The sequence below is a fragment of the Coptis chinensis genome, chromosome 2, assembly GCF_015680905.1.
Source record: "Coptis chinensis isolate HL-2020 chromosome 2, ASM1568090v1, whole genome shotgun sequence".
In the NCBI taxonomy this organism is placed as follows: domain Eukaryota; kingdom Viridiplantae; phylum Streptophyta; class Magnoliopsida; order Ranunculales; family Ranunculaceae; genus Coptis; species Coptis chinensis.
The window spans coordinates 10,093,386-10,109,994 of record NC_141457.1 but is presented as its reverse complement, the minus strand read 5'-3'; the positions used below and the strand labels follow the sequence as shown (position 1 = coordinate 10,109,994).

The 16,609-nt window shown below is 36.1% G+C and overlaps 1 protein-coding gene, 1 long non-coding RNA gene and 1 pseudogene across 2 annotated transcripts; 1 reads left to right on the top strand and 2 right to left on the bottom strand.

Annotated features, from left to right (window-relative positions):
• Positions 1–16,609, top strand: part of LOC147514801 (uncharacterized) — a 28,620-nt pseudogene that overhangs the window by 3,704 nt on the left and 8,307 nt on the right.
• LOC147514803 (uncharacterized) lies at positions 1,745–3,656 on the bottom strand. Its single transcript, XR_015209673.1, has 3 exons — positions 3,149–3,656; positions 2,452–2,550; positions 1,745–2,111 (listed from the first exon to the last, which is right to left on the bottom strand). It is a non-coding gene; the product is annotated as an uncharacterized LOC147514803 (long non-coding RNA).
• On the bottom strand, positions 7,811–16,403 carry LOC147514802 (elongation factor 1-alpha-like). Its single transcript, XM_086594998.1, has 4 exons — positions 15,942–16,403; positions 15,769–15,825; positions 15,609–15,640; positions 7,811–7,850 (listed from the first exon to the last, which is right to left on the bottom strand). Exons 1-4 carry the CDS (start codon positions 16,401–16,403, stop codon positions 7,811–7,813), a joined length of 591 nt encoding a protein of 196 aa, XP_086451124.1.

Sequence of the window (16,609 nt, the reverse complement as noted above, 5' to 3'; positions counted from 1 at the left end):
GCATGAGTTTCATGAAAGCATGATTATGCAGATCAACAATTTGAGAATGAAAATCAAAATCATGAAAACTAGTGTATGCTGCAACAAGCAAACCCTCCACAGCCATAATGATACTGACTTGTAAACGCAGAGGGCTTTCCTCATATCTCCAGATGTAGTTGCAACTTTCTGTAAAATTTGTGACTATTGTTATAATTTCCTTCAAGTGGAAAGAAGAACTTTATTCAAGTGATCTGCTCATTTTACCTATAATGTTAAAAATAGTTATGACTCAAAGTTAAGTAACATATTATTCAAGGTAAAGTCTAACCAAACGCCAAGTAAAAAAACAGTTAACAATGTCAGGGTTCATTTGTCAATTCTGTGAAAAAAATGGACTCTATGGTCAAACAGTTTGGATACTCTTTTTTTAACTCACCTAAAGCAAAATAGTTGAACATTTTATATTAGCTCAAGTAGAATAGAACAGCTTGGCATAAGCAAATTAGCTCAAGTGAAATGCTACGCAACAAACACCACTGCCCAAAACTTGGCCAGTATTTAATATAATTAAACGTTCAAACTATGTGTATGCGTAGAGTGTTATACAAGTATGAGAAATATAAATACTCTGAAGTCTGAACCATTAGCTTATCTCTATAAGAAACAAACAAAATAAAATGAAGAAGAAGAAAGCACCTACTAATTAAGAAGCGAAACTGATGTTCATGAAGGGACCAAAGTCAAGTCCAGTGAACCAGATAGAAGCAACACCCTGATGTTCAGAAGCAAAAACAAATGGCATTCCACTATTTTTTGCAAGTGTCCGTGCAAAAAGTGTTTTACCTGTTCCAGGAGGACCAGAGAGAAGAACACCCTGTCAGACACCAAAGAGCTACATCAAAATCTACCAATAGAAACTAAGCTTATTCCAAAAAGAATAAGATATTGCCGATTAAAAATAGTATGTAATAAATAAGAATTAGAAAAAATTATCCGAACAAAACTGCACTTCTCTCTGAGTAATCTTTGCATAGGGTTTCCCATATAAATCATTAACTTGTCAAGAAGATCCCAAACATCACCGCCTAAAACTACTTCTTTGTACATGGATTTTGTTTCACCAAAGATCTCCAACAGTCGTGTAAAGATTGATATCAATGTGCAAGCTAATTTATAACAAGCGAAGTTCCAAAAAGTATGTGAAACAAAAATAAATCATTGATTTGATCCAAGATGATGAATACAGGTTCTAATCATAGCTCCTCAAGCCTTAAGGGATATTAAGTGATTCACTGAAAAATAGAAGTTATAGACTACAAAATAGAAGGTATAGACAGAAAAATGGAAGGTACAACATTTGTACATTTAGATTCCTTAGTAAAGAAAAGGACAAGAAGACCTAATAAAAGAGCCAAATGCAGTATAAAGAAAAGGAGAACAAAATATCAGTCCTCTTAGTTATGATGATGATGGCCACCAAGAGAATGCAAATGGCCAGTGGAACCACTCCAGAGCTTACAAAGGTAGAGGAGTCCTGAGGATTTTGCTATGATTATCTCCTTGTCATGCTCCTGGTCAATCTAACCAAAACTTAGACAGACAAGAACGTAGCTGACATTCAAGGTTGACAAGACCTCATGTTTAACTACGCCGGATTATTTGACCAGAAATAATGTCCATTAAAGTGAATAAGCAAGCCACGCCACAACACTTCACAGAGTAACTTGCTAAAACTGAACGACAGAGAAAATAAAACTATCTCTGGAGAATAAACAGGGCTGCTGTATTTCTCATATTATATACCCATTATATCGGAGAAAAGAATAAAAATAAGTAACTATACAGCTCCCATTTATGTACACTACCTAACTGCCTAGTTAGAGTTTGATCAAAAAATTTGAAAAGAAGAAGAATTGGGAGTTCAGAAAAGATGGAAAAGGGTGCCCCCAAACCATAAAACGCAAGCACTAATGCAATCCAAGTACAAGGTTACCCTAATGAGCTCAGTATTGGATGTTTGGCCTGCTAGGCTGACAAGCCACATTGTGAATTTGTGACCATGTCCCGCTTTTCAAGAAAGATCTACACCAAGTGAAAAAACGTGTGATGTGGCCTTTGCATTCTCATACCTGTTCCAGAAGTGTAAAATTTCAGTGACAAGCACTAAATAGTAAATCAGCAATAGGTACTGTGTTGCCAAACTGATAATTTAATGAAGAGACCACTCAAAGGAAACTCTATAAGCTATTATAACAACTCTAACTGCCAGATTTTGTGCTTTATAACATTCTGTAATAGTTTCAATTGGTCGAGATCCCCGTTTTAAGCCCTCTTATATTTTCTTCAAAAATAGAAATTTCCCTCTCAGAATTGTTTTTAAAAACGATAGAAAGTCTTACCCGAACTGAAGGTAATCATTACGTAAAAACAAAAATAAAATAAAAATCATAATTAGGGTCTGTTACGCACATCAACAACTTGGAAAGATCTGCTGATGCATGATTTTAGTTGTGAAGATTCGGAAAGGGGTGAAGACCCACGGTCACCATCAGTATCAAGTTTATTTTCCTACAAAAAGAATAATTCCGATGAATGAGTCTATACAAATTAAGAAAAAAAAATAAACTAACAATTCGCATTGAACTATTGGAAACGTTTTTGTCATTATTAATGTTGTTTTTGTTAATCTGCCTTTTTTGTTCCCAAGTGAAAATTGGATAAGAATTTATTCAATGCTAAGAAACTAAATACCTCTAATCAGGGAGAACCTAAAGGAAAACAGCATTAAGTTGAACCACTGAAAAGTTGAATAGTCATTACACCACTAAATTAGTAAATTACTAGCCAATTGCCACAATCTCGATCCCTTCTCCAAAGCATGCTTTACAAAACAATCTTTTCAAACTTGTAAGATGTAGTCTAAGATATCAAATCAAAGAATAGTATTCCCATTATGTTTCAAAGACTTTGCATTCATTTCTTTCCAATATGGATTACGCATGTTCACTAGTGACTTCGCCTTCATTTCTTTCCAGAAGGTACATATTTCAGGCATTCAATCAACTGGGTTTTGTCAAAACAAGCTAACGGGATCATGGAAATTTCATCTATAACATAGAAAGAAGAAAAGTAAAAGGATTCAAAACAAAAGGAGAAAGAAACTCACTACCCCATCAGCAGATCCATTCTCTTGAACATCTTCAAAAAGAGATGAGAAATAAGCTGGATTATAAATAGAGCCTCCTAAAATCTCATCAGAATGTGAGAATTCTGTCTAGTTGCGGCAAAAGTTGAGGGAGTCAAAAAACTACTTTGTAAATCATAATTGACTTCCCGTGTATTGTCTACACATGAAACCCCCATTCTGTAAATCTGAATCCATATTACTGAAGACGCCATCCTCACAAAGAACCCAATTATTTGCATTGAGAGAGTGAGCCTTAGAGAAAAGATAATAAAGGGACCATACTTCTTAGACGAAATATTCCTGTGGAAACACGTAAAAAATAAAAATGGAGAAGAAGAATTAACAAGTAGAACATCTTACTTACAAATGGAAAGATTTTTAAAAATGTAAACAAATCTATCAAGTGAACATCATCTTAAAATCTTTTATCACTGCTTTTATAACTGAAGATGCAATGATGTAATTCACTAAAGAAATGATCTACAACAACATCTATCAATCCAATGATGTAATTCACTTTTATCCACTTCCAACTAAAATTGATAATAAAAGACTAAATATGCAAGCCTCAACAATTATTCCTGATTTCTATTAGCTATTGGAGCCCATATTCTTCATGCATAAGATGCAGATAGCCTATACTGTCTAAGGTGCAACGTGTAAAAATAACCACACACCTTAACAGATGTGTGCAGAATTAATAAATATATACAAAGACATTTTTAACGCACGAAAAATATGAGCAAAAGACTACAAACAACAAAGAAATGATACCTGGTAAGACCACCATGTTCCATTATTAAAGGTTAAACCTACCTTTTTCCCTCCTCCTTTATCCGGGCTTGGGACCGGCAATGCTAAGCAAAAACTTGGCATTGGCAGAGTTAAAAAAGGTTTACCTAGAAGATGGTAATTTAAAATTCACTAGCACCACATAATACATTCAAAAAGACAAACAATCAATTGTCAAATAATATACAATTCAAATGACTTTCTTAGCCAGCAAAAGGGTACCACATAAACAACTACAAATAATAATACCTATTGCTTCCTCAACCGCTTTCGTATATTAGTCTTCTCAACAACCACTACATTTTCGTCAGGATCATTATAGATCAGCTCATCATCCATTGCCTGTTCACTATTGTTGGTTCAAACTTCAGCACTGGTTAAGACCGATTCATTGGGAAGAATACAAGTTTTATCTTCATAATATGCCTTTGCTGGACCCTCTAGTACAACATGCCATTCCGGCTCCTTGGGATCTTTAGAGTAAAACACCTAGTTAGCATCTTGTGCAAAAATGAATGGTTTGTCACCTAATTGATTATAACTAGCAAAGTTCGACAAATTTACTAATCTTAGATTCGCTTCCTTATCACATCTAACACCATGGTGAGTCACTTTAACCCAATCACTCTTAAAGAGGACAGGCTTGTACCCTTCTCGATACTCTAGCTGGATGATATCTTTGAGAACTCCATAGTACATCAATGATTCATCTACTGGATTCTTGTCTTTAGCACTAGATCAACAAGTGGTTATACAATTTGTGCTAACCCCACTGTTCTGGTACCTTTTAGTTTTCTCATGGTCCTTGGTAACATAGAGGAAGCCGTTTATGCAGTACTTCTTGTAGCGCGTAGCAATCGACAAAGGTCCTTTAATAATATCTAAGAAATCAACATCCGTAGAGTCAACGATCTCCATCTGTAAATATTAACAACAAAGAATTAGATTTGATTAATTAAAAGCAGGCAAATATTAAGTTGTTTTCTAGTACCTGCTGTTGCAACCAGGGTAAAAACTCTTCTTCGCTAGGAACCTTATAGTGTCCAGATTTCTTTCCTAAAGTTGCCTTACGTTCTTGTATGAATTCAGTGTATTTCCTTAAAGCAAAAGGGGGAACATTTAAGCTTACAAAAGATGCACGATGATAATTTAATATATAGGGTTACAATAACGCATACCTTTGCCACGTTTCATATTTAGGATGACAGTTGAGTACCCAATGGCGAGCTTGTTCATATTCAATACCATGGATGACAAAGGTCTGACCTACGCCAACTGGTCTAGCCTCACCATTGTCATCAATATCATCTAAAGATTTAGCAGAGTCATCCATTTTCTCCTCCAGTTCTTTCAAAATACTTGTTTTACCTTTTCCTTTGTACTGATTGCAATATATTATTGCCTCCTCATCAAGGTATCTCTCTGTCACACAACCTTCAGGTCGAGCTTTGTTTGCAACATAGCCTTTAAAAGTCTTCATAAACCTTCAATATTAACGACGTGTTAAGTATAACATATTTCAAATAATATGTCTACAATGTAAATAATCAAAATTACACCATACCTTTCAAATGGATACATCCATCGATAATAAACAGGTCCACAAACCCTAGCCTCATAAGCCAAATGGATAGGCAGGTGCATCATGACAACAAACACTGACGGAGGGAAATACTTCTCAAGTTCACATAGTGTCCTTGCCATATCCTTCTCTAATATTAACAGTGAATCAACATCGATAATCTTAGAACATAGAGCATTAAAAAATGAAGAGAAACTTATAATTAAAGGGCGAATTTCCTTCCTATCCTTAAATGCATGTTGGATCAACATAGGAAGCAAATGCTGCATCAAGATATGATAGTCATGAGACTTCATATGTGCACCTTTTAAGTCCATACCATCTTCTGTGACAATATTCCTCCAATTGCTACTAAAACCAAAAGGGACACGTAAATCACATAGTGTCTGGAGAAATAGCCTTTTCTCTTCTTTCATGAGCCAATAACGACCAAGCCTCTAAATTTCCTTTCCATTCTATTTTTGCAGCCATACTCGCTTTTTGATTTTCAGCCGCTTCAAATCTCTACGTGCATTAGCATCATCTTTCGTTTTTCCTTTTGTGTTCAGCATCAATGCAATCAAATTCTCACAAACGTTTTTCTCAATATGCATAACATCCAAATTATGGCGCACAGGGATATGCTCCCAGTACTCGAGAAACTTAAAGAAAATTGACTGTTTACAGAAGCAAGCTGATGCATCACCATCCACATATTCATCATCTTCTCTCCCCTTTATTTTTTTATTTTTTTTAGTTTTCCCCCACACCACATCTAGTCCAGCAGTCATTTTTTTCACTACTTCCCCACTCAAACGTATTGGTTGTCCACGAGACTCCTTTTTCTTATTAAAAGTGTTAGCACTTGTGTCTTTTCTGCTTCTATCTAAAGTTGACAGCCACCTCCTGCTACCCATGAACGTATGTTTCATTCCATATCGAAGCCACATAGAATCTGTCTTTGGACTGCAACAAGGACAGCCAAATTTTTCATTCTACAACCAGAAACATCCCCATATGCTGGAAAGTCATGTATTGTCCACAACAACATAGCACGAAGATTAAACTCGGTATTAGTGAACGCATCCAATGTTGTGACCCCTTTCTCCCCTGAGAACTTTCAACTCCCGAACCAAAGGTTGCAAAAACACATCAATGTCCTTCCCTGGTTGGCTTGGGCCTTCAATGAGTAGTGTGAGCATTGTAAATTGTGGCTTCATGCATAAACCCGGTGGAAGGTTATAGGGTACACACAATACAGGCCAGCAACTATGTGTTGTGCTAAACGTGCCAAAAGGATTAAATCCATCTGTGGATAATCCCAAGCGAACATTACGAGGATCAGATGAAAAATCTTTATACCTTCTATCCATGGACTTCCATGTGTTAGAGTCGACTGGGTGCCTCATCTTTCCGGGTGTCATTCTTCCGGTTGAATGCCAAGTCATCTCTTTAGCTACCTAGGGCACGCTGTACATTCTTTGCAGTCTTGGAGTTATTGGAAAATATCTCAATATCTTCGTAGGGACTCGCTGTTTTGTTCTTCCATCAAACTTGAACCTAGACACACCACATGTGTCACACTTAATCTTTTTGGAATTATGTTTTCCCCAATACAACATACAATTATTTGGACAAGCATGAACCTTCTCATATCCAAGTTTCACTTCTTTAATGACTTTCGACGCATAATGAGTATTTTTTGGGGTGTTGTTATCTGGAGGTAACTCATCCTTTAGAAGCTGAAGGAGCTCAGTAAAACTTCTATTGCTCCTTCCATGGCCCACTTTTAGGTTTAGCAGACTCGGTGTAAACCTGAGCACATTGTACTTACTACCATTATACAAGGGGTTCAGATACTCTGGCATATTTCCTAACTCAGTAGGTGGTACCTCTCTGAATCTGTTCTCACCTTAAGTCCCCGTGTTTGGTTTATCTTGGACACAAGCATTTGGATTACCACCAGAATCTTGAGCCATTGAGTTTATGAGAAGCTCGTCAAAGTCATCCATGTATACATCTTCTTGGTGGTCATGGAATCTTGATTCATTATTGGCGTGCTCAAATGTTTCACTCTCACCATGCAAGTACCAAATCTTATAAGCTGGGTTGAAACCATGTTTGAACAAATGTATCTTCACTTCTTCATATGGAACTGGAATTCGTTGATTCTTGCACATATTACATGGGCATTGTGTCATCTCTGTATCAGGAAAACGAACTTGCACGAATTTCACAAAGCTCGACACACCATCAATAAAATGTTGATAAGGAAAACTAAGCTCAATCTAGGACCTGTCGTCTTTTGCAGAGTCACCCATTTCCATTCTGCAACATGTTTAAAACAATCATAATTTAGATAGGTAAAGGCATATATCTATGCAATTATAAACAATTAGACAACTGAAAATAAGATTTAATATTGAAGAAAAGTGCTTACTTCATCAAAGAGAAAACCTTGGTTAATACTAATCGATGGTCACGTAAAACCTTGAATTGGTAGTGACGGTAGATATACACAATCTAACTTTGGGGAAAGAGAGTAAAAAGAAAAGGTTGTATTGAGGGGGAAGGAGGAGATAGAGAAAAGATAGATTGGAAGTTCCCATAACTGTTTTATGGGAACTTCCCACTTTAGTTGCTTTTCTTTAGACGATGAGATTCAAAACGATATCCCTTACTAAAACACATGTGTGGCTTCACAAACCATCAGTCGTTTCGCATCGAGATGTATGTTGCTTCGTATCTCAACGGTGCAATCACATCTTATGGCAAGAGGTGAAACCTGAAATTGATAAGAAAATTTCATTAACTAATAATCCAAGTTCCTCTTCGTTTTTAACAATTTTTCATTCTTAATAAACTTCAATTAATTGTCATAAACTCATTTTAATTATTCCCATAAAAAAAACTAAATATTTAGCATATTTAATACCAAATTAAGATTATATTTTTACATACTACCATACTGCATACTAGGGGTGCAAACGGATAGGTTCGGATTCGGATATGTCTGTATCCAAATCCGAAAATTTATACCGATATTCGAATCCGAATCCAATTTCGGATATCCGAATCGGATATCGGATAATATCCAATCAGAAAATTAATATTAATTAAAATTTTATTTTCTTTGAATAATTCATTTTACCACTATAAAAACTATTATAAATATATATATTTGTCATTTATTATTATTATTTGGTTATTATAGTTTTATATTACTAGTTTATGATTTTATATAATATTTTATACCATAATAAATAAATAAATAAATAAATAAATTATATATAATAATTATTAAAATTTTAAATCGGATCGGATATTTTCGGATATGATGCGGATATGGTGAATCCGAAACTAGTTCGGACATAAAAAATTATCCAAATCCAAATCCAATATCCGAAATTTTCAGATAATATCTGATTTTTCGAATACGAATTTGAATCGGATTTGAATATTTGGATATCTACTTGCACCCTTACCACATACGCAACAACTCTTTTGAAAATTTGCTCAAGAATCATGATTAAAACAAATGAAAAATTCATAACAAATTGGTTTAATTTTAAAACCAATTATACCTTTGAAAACCCGTTACCCATTTCAATAGAGGGAGTGATCCATTTGAAGTTGTTAATAGTTGACTTAATTAAGAAGTATGATATAATCTTCGTTTTAGTTGAAGAAGAATTCTCGTATTAATATAAGAAAAGAATCCCATTTTTATTTTTTTGTATTTTGGTATAGTAAATAAGGTTGGACTTTCTCAATTTATGTTGAATTTTTAAAAATACATTGGGTTCATACACATCCACTATTATTTTTTGTTTTTATTTCGATTTTTAATTCCCCGAAAATTATTTGAACAAAGGTACATGTGGAAAAAACTTTAAAAAACTTATATAAATTTAAAAAATAATAACAAAGAAAAATAAAAATAAACAAACAACAATCCGCCTACTAATCAAAACTTTAAGTAGGTAGGAGAAGCTTTGGTGAGTAACTAATGGGGCATTGGTTAGGGTAGGGAACGGGTCAAATATGCAAATATCCAAATCCAAATTTTTTACTTTACTAAATCTATGCCCCAAACCCGATTGGATAACACTAAAAATGTGAAAAATTACCCAAAATATGTACCTGAACCCGAATTACCCGTATCTGTATCCGACCCAAATTTAAATACGATTATAGAAATGTATCCAAACCTGACATATTCGGGTTCAGTGCGGGTCGGGTCAGGTTCAATTTCCTACCCCTACTTACTCTTAATTAGTTGGGTATAGATTGGGGAGGAGGGATTGTCCGATTTGTGGTGGGTAAGTATAATGATGGTTCTTGTAAGCTAAAGTTGCACTTGTAAAGTTGTTGTATAAAATACTTTTATATACCTATTGTAATGTCTAAGAACAATATTTGGATGATTGATCTCAAATCACACGAATTAATGTTCGTCATTGAAGATGAGTGATAGAAATGTAGTTTGAATGAGGTTGAATTGAAGTGAAACAAATCTTTTTATTTATTAATAATGGAGGTTTACATTTGCTTTGTTTCTCTATTTCTTTCTCTTGTTTTCTAAAACTGTTTGTGGGAATGATCGAATAAAACTCTCTCTTTCTTCTCCATTCAGTCTTTATATAGTGTCCCCAATTAGCTTTGATCCAGTGTTTAAGTAGCATTTTTATAGAACAAAGTGGACTCATGTATCATTCACAAAAGACAATTTTCTTGTAAACTTGGATAACATTTGATCCCATCCATTTCAAGTTAGCCCAAGGCCCAAAATATCGAATTCGGTAAATATTTCGGTGTACCAAAAAATCGATATATATCGGATATATAAGAGATATCTCTTTTTTTGTTGACCAGTCAAAATTTTGTTTTGTATGTCGATATATAGGAAATATCGTCGATTATATCGGAAATATCATCAATTATATCGGAAATATCGTCAATATATCGGTTAAAGTCAACAATATCGGTCAAAGTCAACAATTTATATCGGATATATCGGTTGATATATATCGTTATATCGGAAATTCCGATATATATATCGGAAAAAAAGGTTCAATATTCGGTGGATATATATCGGCGATATATCGGATATATGGACAATATTTTGGGCCTTGAGTTAGCCAACATAATTAACTGTCCAATATGACATTGTTTAAAACTAGTTACCAAAAAAAAAGAGAGACATTGTTTAAAACTGTAAAGCCAATTAAAGGAGTAAGCAAAAAAAAACAAAAAGGACTTTCACAGCGCTTATGTATTTGACCTCTTTCAGTCTCTGGCTCATCCAGATGCTCTCACGGAGTTTCATTTTTCTCCTTCACATTACATCTCTCTAAATGTAGAAGACATATAACTAGCGATTGTAGGGGAGCAATATCCTCATTAAGGAATATTGTACACGCGCGAAGCATAAGCGAACTCAGGACATCGACCCCCAAGACCGATCTGTGAGCAGCTCCCTTCATGTAGGTGGTACGCTTAAGCTCGTTCAAGGATGTCTCAAGACGAACAAACGGCTGGAGACAGAACGCTTCAGACAGAAACACCACCAGGTGTTATAATTACCAAAATCTTACTTGTACTTCCCACCACCGGGAAATAGGGACTACCTCACCAACTTCCAATCAGCCCACGACTCATACTAAAACCAGTCCAACACACATTCATAATCTCCACCCTACACATGTACAAGAGGGTACACGTGTCTCAGAGATCAACACTCCCTTAGGCCTATAAATACCACCTACTTGAACTACGTGAGACCTGATTCTTCTCTCCCCTGAAAAAACCAAGAGAAGATACGTAGGCAGCTCGCTCATCAGCGAACTCGGTCTCTCCATAAAACCTCAACCCTTTCTCCTCTCTTCATTGCATCTAAAGGAAAACCAAAACACCCCTTTACAGCGATGACAAGTAACCAAGGATTCTTAACACTGTATAGGAAAAGTGGCCCAAGTTAGAAGATTTCTTAAGCGAAATATTTGATGTCTAGTAGATATGTTGAGGAATATTGTGGCCATAACTGCGGTATTAATGCTTAATATAGTATGCTACCAGATCTCAATGCCATACAAAGACTTCAATTCAGAACTTGGTCTTCATTTCTGCTGCTCATCTGGTTGACGAACTTCATTTCAATAATGAGGTCGTAGCCTCGTTGGGTTTAGTCAAACATGGTGTAAGACCCCTATTTTATATTTACATTATCTGCGTAACAATATTTAATATTTTCTGTATTTGACTGTATTTTTCTGGTCAACGTGCTAGCATGTGGAATACCAAATAGTAATTTCAAAAAAATGTTAATATAGGAAAATAATATTTGAATTTTGAATGTGGGTAGATTATCTTTAATTTTTGGAAAGCTTTAAATAAAAAGGAAACAAGATATTAACCTAAGGAATATATATATATACTTTTAATAGAAATAATATTTCCATAGTATGATATAAGAATATTTAGTACTTTGGAAACTAGTTTTTCCTGAAAACCACAAACAACACACACAAGCAAAAAACGGAGAAGAACGCGGATTTCGCGAGCTAGCTGGGATTGGTTCTCTCATTATTTTCTTCGATATTTTCTGTTGCCGATAACATAGGAAGTGAGTAGTTTATTTTTCGTATTTTTCCCGTATATAGACACAGTTAACTGTATGTCCAAAACCATGTTCTGTTCATCTTTCATTTTTTGCTATTTTCTGTTCAAAGAGTATTCTTATTGTGAAGGTTTAAAACTTGGTAGATTTGTTAGGACTGTCAACACCATTAGGTGGTGGTAAAGGGAGGCGCGAGCCCCAAACCTCCTCCCCTGTAAAGAACGTCATTACTCCCATTACTGTGATACTGAGGGATTTGTTTTTTTGTATTTATTTTCCGTGTTTGAACTATTTTTCTTGTATTGAGGGTTGTTGGTTGAATGAATGGTGGTAGGGGGAAAGTTTGAGAGTGGTTAAGAGCTCCAAGAACATTAATGGCAGTCGGATCTGTGATTTGAGAGGGATTGCGAAAACTGAAAATTTGGGGTCGATTGGTGAAGTAAAGTTGTGGGGTTTTTCACCCACACAATTTTCGTTGAGTTATTGGTGGGTGGTGTGTGAAGGATTTTTGGGGGTGGCTGGAAGCTAGCAGCTGTTGCTGCGAAGGGGATGACCGTGAGAGCGATCTAGTGCTCCAGGTCGCGGTATACTTTTTGACTTGGGACTAATTAGTTGGGCCGGACCCTATCAGTTCTGGTTTGGGCCGGTTTAAAAGGTTTATGTGGGATGGTCCTAAAATTTGAATTGGATCGCATGGGATCTAGTTAGTTTTGAAATTTCCAGTTGGGCCAGATTAGTTTATGGGCCGGGTTAAACTGGGTCAGTTTAGCCAGTCGATTAGGACCAGGGTTTGAACTCTTTTTAAATATGGGTTTGGGTGAGGACCGGGTGGAATGACCATCGGTTAGGACCGTCGACTGTTGGGTTGACTGTTGACCCGTTGACTGTTGACTTTTTCCAAAAATGTTATAGATTGATTTTATGGACCAATCCGATGATAGGATGTGGGTGACACTTGTATAAACTTGTTTGTCAGTATCTAATATAGATTTGACGTCGATCTGGTGTAAATTTTGACACGTGAAGATAGAGAAATTTTAAGATGCATAGATATATACGTTTGAATAAATTACGTAACGAAAATCCTAGAACCTAGCTACCACAACTCATGTGATTTGCCCTGTGTGGGCGTGTGCAATTTGATTGGCCCTGTGTGGGCATGTGCAATCTGAATGGCCCTTCTGGCGTAGCCGAATAGTGGCTTGATTATCTCGTTCGCCAAACTTTAGAACGAGACGCGCGTTACTTTTATGCCGAATAGTGGCATTACTTACATAATGGCTTTTCGTGTGAGGGTTACGGTGTCGCGCATCCCGCCAGGTAGTTACACGCACGAGTGGTACATTATGTAAGGGGAGGCATGTGGATGTACATGTTCGGCGTTGGGTAGCGATTGTGGTAACCAGGAAAACTAGGTAAAACATAGAGACGACGGGTTACTAGGGACACTTGATAAATGTTACTGCCATGATATTTTCCTCATTTGTAGTTATTGATTTAAGACTTTCAAGTTAAGTTTCATTTTTTCTATGATTATTACAAATTGCTTGCAGGAGAGTGGGTTAAACTAATTATTCTTGCAGAGAGGACCCATTCTGCGATAGAGCATGCATAAAGGTATGTACTAGGCTGACCTAAGTTATTTACTCTTAGTTAGAAGTTAAGGTGCCTTTATGAAGGAACTAACTACCTTAAGCTGAGGCGCCTCGATGGAGGAACTACCTACCATGTAAAGAATGAAATATTATGTATGTCTAAATGGTTTTGCTAAGGCTACTCATACCAGCATTATTTATAATGCTGACCTGATTTGCATGTTTGCTAATCGGGTGTGTTCTTATATGAACATAGTCGATCAGCTTGGACAGGGTTAGCTGATGTTCGAAAAGGTGGCGTGCTACTCGTGATTGATGTTAGCATTTATTTTTAATAAGATGTCATTTCATTTTTCCTCAGAGATGTAGTGGAATTTGTTGGGGACATATGTTTAATTTATTTTTCCGAATTCTTAAGTGAAGAAGTTTGTAACTTAATTTTTTATCACAAGTTTTCTTAATGATGAGTGGATTGTTTTGAGTATTTTATTGTTTAGTTTTTCCGCATGTATTATTATTCATTAGGGTTATGATATAGATTGGGTTGTGAGGTTGTTGTCACATCTCGGATATCGAGGAGTCGGATATTATTATTATTATCTGATTTATCGAAATTCGGGGTGTGACACATGGCGTACCAAAGATGAAAAGCTTACCAAAGATAAAAAGAAGCTGTTAATAAGGTGCAACGACCAAAATGCGCCTTTAACTTGACCAACAGGAAGCTGTGACAAGCATAGTACAAAATATCTCGATATATCGCGTTATTTGGGGATATCTATCCAGATTTCAGAAAAAGATATATAAAGATCACGATATGTTAAGAGATATATAAGACTGCAAATATCGGCGATATTTTGATGATATTTGCAATATTTGTGATATTTAGAGATATTTTGTGATATTTGGAGATATTTAACGATATTTTGTGTATATAACAATTTTATTTAATATTTACCATTATAATTTAAATAAATATAAATAATGTATCATGATATATCAAGAAATATCCACAATATCCACGATATTTGTCAATATTTTAGATATATCTACGATATTTGCATGTGAAACAATGTCAAATATCCCCAAAGAGAAGGATATATTCACGATACATATCCAGAAATTGAGTATCGATAAATACCCATATCCTGATATTTTGTACTATGGTGATAAGTCGCAACACTGTGTGCCAGGGAGGTTGAGGTGTAGAACTGGTTGTGTATTCATAACATGGATGACGTGGTATACCGAATAACTAAGGGAACAATGTTGTCAAGCTCCAACAGAGTAGTCCTAGCATCATGGAGAACCAAGATGCACTCTTCCTCAGCAGCATGAGTTCACCCAGGGTTGTGCTAGGGAAGGTCCAAAGGACCTCTGTGATGATTGGGGGGAAGAATTGTATATATGTTGCTAAAATCTCTTTACCTGACAAATTCAACAATTGGATGTGTACCGCAATGGTGTAATACAAGTTCAGGTATACACGAACTTAGAAATGCATTAAGCTAGTCTTTATGGTAGGGGCCTATGTGGGCTAAACGTATACCATTATAATCTGAACTGCGCAGATGGTGGACATTTCACTGAAGAGTGACGAAAAGTTATATGAATTGGCTATCTCAAATATCAGTGCTATGCAGAGATGAAAATCAGATAAAATGATCCCTCGGCATCAGAAGCATTATATTTTGAACCCCTTACTGAACGAAATCCATTATTTGGGCTTGTGTACTTGGGGAGTCAATCCATGTCAGTCAACATACTCCCTATTTCATCATAGTTTCCCCATGGAGGACCATCGGCTAATCGCTCAAGTAAGTAGGTATCATCAGGAGATTGAAAGAGTCGCTTGCTCTTAATTCCAAGCACCTTGGTGGGATTGGCACCAGATAATCAAGTCCCTGCAAAAGGTACAAAGAAATGTCCGGAGCCATCATAGGAATGATTTTCTTTTGATGAATCCATGTTGCAAGACTGCAGTGAGCTGAGAGAGCAGCTTCCCGGACTGATCTCCTCAAGTTATGGACACCTCCTTCACAATTTCATCATACCTCGCCTTGGAGTACTTAGGTGTGGTGGCATCCATCTACAAACAAAACCAAAAGGAATAAACACAAATTTACAAGATAAGTAACAAAACTTCACACTAGCAAAAGTGATATGAACAAAAGAAAATACAAAAAAAGGTGAAGCCAATAATACCTTGTTACAGCAGCATATCATCTGCTTCACTCCCAGAGTCAATGTAAGCAAAGCATGCTCACGAATTTGTCCATCCTTGGAGATTCCAGCTTCAAAACCACCAGTAGTTGAGTCAATGATCAAGACTGCACAATCAGCCTGGGAAGTTCTAGTGATCATGTTCTTGATAAAGTCACGATGTCCAGGAGCATTAATGACAGTGCAGTAGTACTTGGTTGTCTCGAACTTCCACAAGGAAATGTTGATGGTGATACCACGTTCACGCTCAGCCTTAAGCTTGTCAAGAATCCATGCGTACTTGAAAGACCTTTTGTTCATCTTAGCCGCTTCTTTCTCAAAGCGCTCAATGACACGCTTGTCAATTCCATCGAGCTTGTAGATCAGATGCCCAGTGGTTGTGGACTTCCCAGAGTCGACATGACCAATAACAACAATGCTTATATGAATCTTTTCCTTACCCATGGCTGCAGTTAATAAAAGTGAAGGAAAAGAGACAATTGGGATATAGATCAGATACGTGCTCATTGCCAAAGGAAAACAAAATGCTGCAGACAAAATGAATCTAAAAGCTAGCACAGATGGGCCTCACAAAGTTAACAAGAAGGGCAATATGATGTAAGATATATATTTGTTTGGGACTGCTCAATTACATCATTACTGAAAGCTTG